Source organism: Lactuca virosa, chromosome 4 (genome assembly GCF_052849685.1).
Source record: "Lactuca virosa cultivar CGN04683 chromosome 4, Lactuca_virosa_CGN04683_v6, whole genome shotgun sequence".
Taxonomy (NCBI): domain Eukaryota; kingdom Viridiplantae; phylum Streptophyta; class Magnoliopsida; order Asterales; family Asteraceae; genus Lactuca; species Lactuca virosa.
Genome location: NC_136429.1, coordinates 108,760,202 through 108,768,037, shown reverse-complemented (window position 1 = coordinate 108,768,037; position 7,836 = coordinate 108,760,202). Strand labels below are relative to the sequence as shown.

Genomic DNA, 7,836 nt, shown 5'->3' with positions numbered 1-7,836 from the left:
AAGGTGTGAGGTACCTAATTACCTAAAACATACTTCAAATTTGGTAACTAATTATTGATATTAGGGCATCTCCAACCCTACACTAAAAAGCCAATTTTACATTATAAATTATACTATAATGCTCAAACCCTACATTATACCTAACATTATATATAGTATTGAATATTAGTGTAACATTATATTTAGTGTTGGATTTTAACGTAACACTAAATATAGTGTTGAATAAAAAACAATATACATAGAATATTCTTTTTAGTGTTAAATATAGTGTAATGAGTTGGATGACTTTAGTATATACACTATCTTTTTACATTATAATTATAGATATAATGTAAAAAAATAATGTTCGTAGTTGGAGATGGTCTTAACCCAATAAAAAAACTATTTAGTCTATATCAATCTTCGTTAGATATAAACATATTTTAAACCTTAACGACATATCAACATCATTCGATATTAACAAATAACTACTATACGTGTTAGATCTTGAAACATAAAGTTAAACTTAAAGCCATGCAAGGCCATTAAATTGCACATTTTTGGGCAGTTTACTCAAACTATGATATATTTTGCCTACATTTACGTTTTTCTAATGGAAAATGAACTTTCCTAACAATAGTTTTCGGATTAGCTTTTGCACATCAACTAATCTCTTGATGCGAACATGATGTTTGATGTTATATTTCATGTACTGAAGTCATTGTTGACAAACTCCATAGCCACATGGCCTTGTGTTTCATATTTTTGGATTATAAACATTCCTTTGCCAAGAAATAATGTGATTGGCCAAACGTTTTCTTTTTAGGTTAAAAAAAAAGTGTTTGGAAGCTAGTCCTTGAAGTAAAACATGTATATTTTGCAAGATAATCCTGTAGATTATATAAATATTAAAATTAGGCTTACAGTTTGAAGTTGGTACTTGGTGACTTGGTGTGTTGTATGAAGATGTGTGGAAGACGTAAATATTTTATGGACGTTTTAATGGAGGAGCAACCCAATATTGAGTGCTTAGTATTTTGTAAATTGATCAATGGTTGCATACTTGCATATTATGTGTTGAGTTTTTGTTTTTTCGGTCCAATTGGGAGAAGAGGCCCATAGAAGCTTCTTCAAGAAGGCACAAAAATGGGCTTCATAGAATTGGGGTAAGGGATCACTTTGTTTTATGAAAATGGCAACACCGTCTAAAGAAAATACTAAAGGGGATCAACATTTGTCAATTGGTTGTGCAACATTTTTAAATATTGACAATATGAGAAAAGGTCACGAACATTGTTTTAGATGAATGTGACTAAGGTTGTGTTTTTTACCTTTCTTTATGAACTTAATAGAATCATAATGTTTAAATACAGACATATAACACGTCTTATTAGGCCACATGACAGGATGGAGAGCTGTCTTGGTATCATTGAGAACACCATTTCGGGTGTCCGGGTATTGAGATTGTTCCTCATGCACAGCATATCTATCCCGGTCTTCCTTCATCTATTTGCATAAATGGGTTGTAAAATATTGCATTGGTACTTGTACATCTTGCTATGGTTGACCAGACGAGAAAATGTTTAACTTGGAACATGGAGAATGCTAGATGAGAGAGATGAGAATGGCTTGAACATTTATCTATTAGGCTAAAAAGTGTGATGTCTTAAATTGCTTCCAACATTTGGTGTCACATAGGCCTCATATAGGTTTAATTTTTAACGAATGTTAAATAAACAAGCACATGCTATTTATCATTTTTAAATATGAGGATAAAATAGTCACATTTACTCCTATTCTCTGACATTTTATTTGGTTCAAAGAAGAAACCAATATTTATGTATACAACACTTTATATATGATTATCCGTTAACCACTTTATATATGATTATCCGTTAACCGCTTTATATATAAAGGACTCAACAAGAAAATGCTATGAAACCAAGGATAGTTACACAAATTTCCAACATTAGTCACTCGAATCCTATATTGAACTTCAATATCAACATATGTTTTACACCATGAAAATTTGATGATCTTTACATTTGAAGAAAAAAGAAGGAAAAAAAAAAAAAAAAAGACTACATATGCACCTATTGGCAAAAGGCCAACAATTACCATACAAATTTCCAGCAACAACCATCTGAATCTTGCATAAAAAACTAGTAATATCAAAATGTGTTCTACAACATGCAGATCTGATGTTTGTTGCTAAAATTTGTACAAACTTCTTTTTTCCATATAAAAGATACACATTTGAACTTTAATGGGATCACGATAGTTGAAGTACAAGATTTAGTTCTTGTGCACTTCTTGCTGTCAAACCACCCCGCCTACAACCAAAAATAATCAATAACAAATGTTGTTCCCAAATCTGGAAGTTAATGTCATTAAGTTCAAAAAAACATTTGTTTACCTTATAACATTTGGGAGACTTTTCTGGATCTTTTGGAGCTCCACATGGCATTCATTGCAGCATTCAAATCTGTCATAAAAGTCGGATTTTTATGGAATCAGATTCAAATATCTTACCAGTTATATGCAAGAACTGGCAACATACTTTATACAAACCTTTTTTCTGCATGAAGATCAACACCTACAGATGGAGGTGCTGAGATTGTGGAGGTGATTAAAGGCCAAAAGACAGCTACAAGCTTCAATAACATTTCCAATGACACGTTTATATGTCTCTCTGTGTTGCTATCGAGTAATCCCAAAAGTAAAGGCAACAAGCAAGAGAAGTGATCTAAATTTAAACACTCTGTGTTTTCCAGCATAACACTAATCACATCTGCATGTACCTGAAATCAATCACACAAAATAACATGTCAAATGTTATGTCACAACACACAGTATTTGTTGTAAAAGTAAAACTCTGCAATGAATGAATACAGAATACTCACTGCATGATCTGGTAACTTCTGCAAGGCATTAATAGCACCCCTTGTGTCATTTTGTGCCCAAAAATGTCCTATAACCTGGTCAAATCCAATCACAAATAAAACAAAAGGGAAATTAATTTAGAAAAAAGAAAGCACCCAAAAATTTTAAACCACATGCTATGTTCATTTCATTTGATTAATAACACTGAAAGTTAAAAGGTACCTGAAGTTTTGTAAGGCGAGATTGAAGAGTGCTTAAAAATAACTCATGATCAATCATCAAATCTTCAGTATCATCATTCTTACACATCAAACCTCTTCCTGTGGTTTGTGGATTATCCTCCTGCCAGTTGTTAGAACTTAAAAGTAAATCTATTTGTTACTTTTTGGTGAAACATATAACTTTCTTTTTCAACAAAGGGAAAGAATCTTACAAACAAGGGAGAAAATTTAGGTTTCTCAATTGTCATATGTGTAGAAGTAATTTGCCTTGGTACAGCTGGCAGAGGTGAAGTTCTGGTTCTAATTCTACTTCTTTCAGGTATCACTTGAGAAGAAGCTCTACATCTCTGTGCAACTGCCATTGGAGGCGACCTAACTTTTTCCGATATTACCCTTTTGGAAGCAACAGGTCTTCTCTGCACTGATAAGGCCTTAGCTTTAGGGGAAGCTTTAAATGTCACGGGTGACAATTTAGCTTCTGATACTGACAAAGACGCCATATCATTATCAGGTGTCTTTATTGGTGATGTGGCAGTTTCAGGTATTACACATGAGACCACATTGACAGGTGGCTGTTCTACAGTGTCACCATTTACATACATGTTATCTGTATTAGGTTTCTGAGATTCTTTTTTCTCAAATTTCTCAACAAGATTGCGAGTCTTTCCATTTGAAACTGCAACACATTTAACAGGTGCCGACCTTTTGTTGGAGGAATCAATGGATACCTCATGGTTAGATGAAGATTTGTGACACTCTTCTGAAACACTAGTGGAATTATGTGTTTTCTCCTCTGAAGAATCAATCGCCACATCATCAGTAAAAAGCCTTCTCTGGATGTTTGTATTTGATCCATCTTTTCTAGAAACAACAGGAGTCATGCCTGCAGCTTTACTTCAAACAGTGAGTATTACAGTAAGATAAAATAGGTAAAAGATTAAAATAATTGAGATAACAACTTACAGTCTACATATATATTCTTGATATCTTTTGTGTCATCATCTGAAGGTATAAATGACATTCTTGGAGTCTTAATTCTCTCTATAACACTTTCCTGGAGATCAGTTTTTGGCTCCACACGAGCTTTTTCCATGGCTATCATGTTATGTGCATATGGTTCAATATGCTTCACAAACAGAAAGGTATACAAGTAAATAATAAATAATGTGAAATAATTTAAATCATGGAAGGATAAAGAATTAAAGATAGTTACTGAAACATTTGCTGCCCAAACTCCAATAGAGTTTTGATAATATGAGCACCCTAAAAGCTTCCCATCATCAATACAAAGGTCACCCAAAGTTGACCATCCTATATCAACAGCATCATGACAAATTATAGGCTCCCATGAATACACCTTAAAAAAAGTCAAAGTGAGGATTATAGTTTCCAAAACGCAAACTATAAAAACTAATGTAAAAAAGAAGAAAAAAGTTAGAACCTTTAAACTGTTGTCTAATCCACAAAAGAGTGTTCTTCCATCTGGATGAAATGTAACTGATCGTACCCCTGTTGCCTGTGTAAAATCAATAAACAAGTTATAAAAGAAAGATCATGGGCCCACATTGATACATAGAAGCTTCTAGAAGTATACCTCAGCCCGAGTTGTTCCAATCAATTCAAAGGTTTCCAAATCCCAAAATTTCACAGTTCTATCTGATGAACCTGGAATTAACACATCATCAACAAAAACATTAAAAAAATGGAAAGAAAATAGAAGCCATTGTTGGATGGATACAAACCTGTTGCTAGAAGAAACTCAATAGGATGGAAATCCATTGATTTAATGTGGCCTTCATGTAATTTGAACTCATGCAAGAGCTTTCCAGCAGTTAAGTCCCATATCTTTACAACATTATCAAGTCCTCCAGACACCACCCATCTTCCATCAGGTGTAAATCTGATTGTGCTAATCGCTCGTTTATGACCCTTGTATGTATGAATGCATCCTTTCTTTCGAATATCCCATATCTTCAAATTAGTATCCATGGATCCTGATGCAAGAAACTCACCAAAAGGATGGAATTCCAAGGAAGTGCAGTAGGATCGGTGTCCACTAAGTGTTCTAAGCACTGCATTTGAAGAAAAAGAATTAGACATCAAGTAAAAAAAAAGTACTACAGAGACTTAAGGTGATTACATAAAAAGTCATAAATACCCTTTGTCTCTTCTAACTCCCAGAGCTTTACCACGCCAGAAGAAGCTCCAGCAGCCACCAAAACTTCAGTTGAATCAAAAGTTACAGATTCTATAGGGCTCGTGTGGCCACTTAAACTCTGCACCAACAAAAAAGACTAATAGTTTAGAATCATTTGTACATTTTCTTCAATTCATTCTAATTTTAGAAACAGAAAGATGAAGTTTGGGGTAATAGAAAGTGTGAGAAGTCGTAATTTATTTCCACAACTGTTTAAGAGCATGGTGTGTTTGAAGTAACTGATTTTGTTCATTTAATAAATACGATGCAATAACTTTCCTCCTGGAAGAAACTACTTCAGCACCCATTGTGAAAGAATAGTATAATGTAGCACACACTCATGATTCATACTAAGAGCATCCACAATTGGAGAGATTTTTAGTGGAGCTTTTTTCATGAAAAAGCTCATTGTATCTCCTACAATAGGAGAGCGTTTTCAATTTGCTTTTTATGGGATGTTTGTATTGTTGTTTAGTTACAACTGGTTGATAAAATATGGGACCCACAAAATCATTGAAAAAGCTCATGAGAAGAGCTTGTTAGCTAACAAGTAACTTGAAAAAAAAAATTGGAAGCGAGTACTGACCGTTATGGGTGCTGCTTTCCCAATTGACCAAACATTCACAATTTCATCATCACCTCCTGTAATAAAATGTCGTCGTGTTTTCTTTCCAATTTTGATGCAGTTCACATTAGCAGAATGTGCCACAAATTCCTCTATATATAGATCAGTCAAGAAATAACAAACCCCAAATTTGGTTCACGCTTGAACATATGAATCTTCATCAACCCTAACCCCTTAAAAAACAACACGACTTGGGAGACTAGATGCTTAAACTTGCATTTGCATAAAAAATTCTATGTATCTTTGTTTCTCTTGTGTCTTGAAACAAATTTGATTTTGTAGTAGGACTTAGATAGTGATATATCTGCTATAAAGTTTTCCACCAGAAGAAATTTTTATTTTTCGCAATCAATCTTGAATCCGTAGCTAGGGGGAAAACAGACAGAGCAATCAAAACAAGCATTTCTGACACTAACGCACCTCAACATATGTCAAACATTGCTGAAATACAATTAAGTCGTAAACTGGCTACTTCTATGAAAAATTATGAAAACGCTAATTTCCTAAAAAAATATTGGAAGATTACTGCCCAAAGCATGAAATCAGCCGGGGGTTCTTAAAAAGACCAAGAGAGAGTGAGAAGAAATAAGAAATTGCAGTGCGTCTACTTCTATAGATGAAGAGAGATGAGATGATAACGACTTATTCATATGCCAAACAAGTCCAAGAAAAAATCGGCCAAAATTCAAGTAAAAAATGTCTAAATTGCAACAGAAGGTAACAAAGGATACGCAATTTATATCCGCGTTTCGCCATTAAACTTGAACTCGATCGAAAAAGAAACAGGTATTCTTCGTCTTCGTTGTCGGTGCTTTAGTGACGTTGATGATCTTTACGTGTCCACTGATCAACTATGCAATGTCGATTGAAGAAGAAGACAAATACAAAGTCGTATTATGTATAAATGTATATGTACGTATATACAAATATACACCGATTGCTATATACAAAATTGAAAGAATCCAAATGCTGCAATCAGGGGTTCTACGAAAAATCCACCGGAGAAAGATTGGAATTTTACTTTTTCTCGAGAGCAGAGCCTGGGTTTGCCGGTAGGTGGTGTGCACAGTTTTTGAAAGAGAGAGAGAGAGAGAAAGTTGTTCGGAGCATGATTGAATTTGAAGCCGTTTATTATTTCTTTTTTAAGTTAACAAAAGCTTCTAATCATTGTATTTCAAAATCTTTTACACCATATAATTACATATATAAACTCAGATATGCTAACCTAACCATAATAATAATATGTTTTGGTTGATTTTCAATTTCATTATTTATAAACATATATTTTAATTTAGACCCTTTTAATATTTATTTATTTTTACTTTAAAAGGACAAAATTACTTAATTAAACGACCATTGCTTTTGTGCGTAAAAGTTTAGGAACAATTAAAAAATGGAAGATATTAATCATTGTATCAATTTTAATGGAATACATTTTGAACAAGTAATATAGCAAAGTGGCTACCATCGTGGTTTTGTGTAAAAATCATATAAAATGATTAATAATATTACATGATAAGTTTCTATATTATTAATTTTTACATAAAATAATAATAAAATATTTTATAATTCAGTAAAAAAAAATACAATAAAAGAAAGTTTGAATTCAGTTATACGGACGAAAGAGCCTCCAGATTTGAAAACCTACGGTCACAAATGAGTAATTTACAGGAAAATCGTTTTGCTCTTTACACACTTTGCCGACCTACCTTTAGGCCCATACAGATTCTCCTCCACTATGGATTTATTTTTTATTTTTTTTATATTTTATTTTCAATTTTCTTTTTTTAAATAGTACTTATGGGTATATAACTAGATTTTTTCTTTTATAAAGCAAACTAATCTAGTTTTATAAATTACTTCCAGATACATCTATGTTTTTTAAAAGACTTAACTTTCATTCTCAAGAAAGAAAGAAAAAGAAAAAGAAG

The 7,836-nt window shown here is 32.9% G+C and overlaps 1 protein-coding gene across 2 annotated transcripts; it reads right to left on the bottom strand.

Annotated features, from left to right (window-relative positions):
* Window positions 1-1,939: 1,939 nt before the first annotated feature.
* LOC145107072 (katanin p80 WD40 repeat-containing subunit B1 homolog KTN80.1-like) lies at window positions 1,940-7,041 on the bottom strand. Of its 2 annotated transcripts, none has more exons than XM_079043946.1 (14): window positions 6,637-7,041; window positions 5,867-5,997; window positions 5,242-5,359; window positions 4,826-5,155; window positions 4,678-4,748; window positions 4,525-4,599; window positions 4,297-4,440; window positions 4,047-4,209; window positions 3,296-3,972; window positions 3,085-3,204; window positions 2,883-2,957; window positions 2,551-2,780; window positions 2,396-2,464; window positions 1,940-2,312 (listed from the first exon to the last, which is right to left on the bottom strand). In XM_079043946.1, exons 1-14 carry the CDS (start codon window positions 6,659-6,661, stop codon window positions 2,252-2,254), a joined length of 2,289 nt encoding a protein of 762 aa, XP_078900072.1. In that variant the 5' UTR covers window positions 6,662-7,041; the 3' UTR covers window positions 1,940-2,251. The 2 variants fall into 2 exon arrangements, with proteins under 2 accessions (XP_078900072.1, XP_078900073.1); XM_079043947.1 differs by having other exon boundaries at window positions 3,296-3,966.
* Window positions 7,042-7,836: the final 795 nt, after the last annotated feature.

Coding starts and splice junctions, on each gene's coding strand:
- LOC145107072 (XM_079043946.1), bottom strand. CDS start 6,661: ATGGCGAAACGCGGATATAAATTGC. Junction 5,156..5,241: donor GGAGTTAGAAGAGACAAAGG/GTATTTATGACT, acceptor CTTCAAATGCAG/TGCTTAGAACACTTAGTGGA. Junction 4,600..4,677: donor TTGGAACAACTCGGGCTGAG/GTATACTTCTAG, acceptor GATTTTACACAG/GCAACAGGGGTACGATCAGT.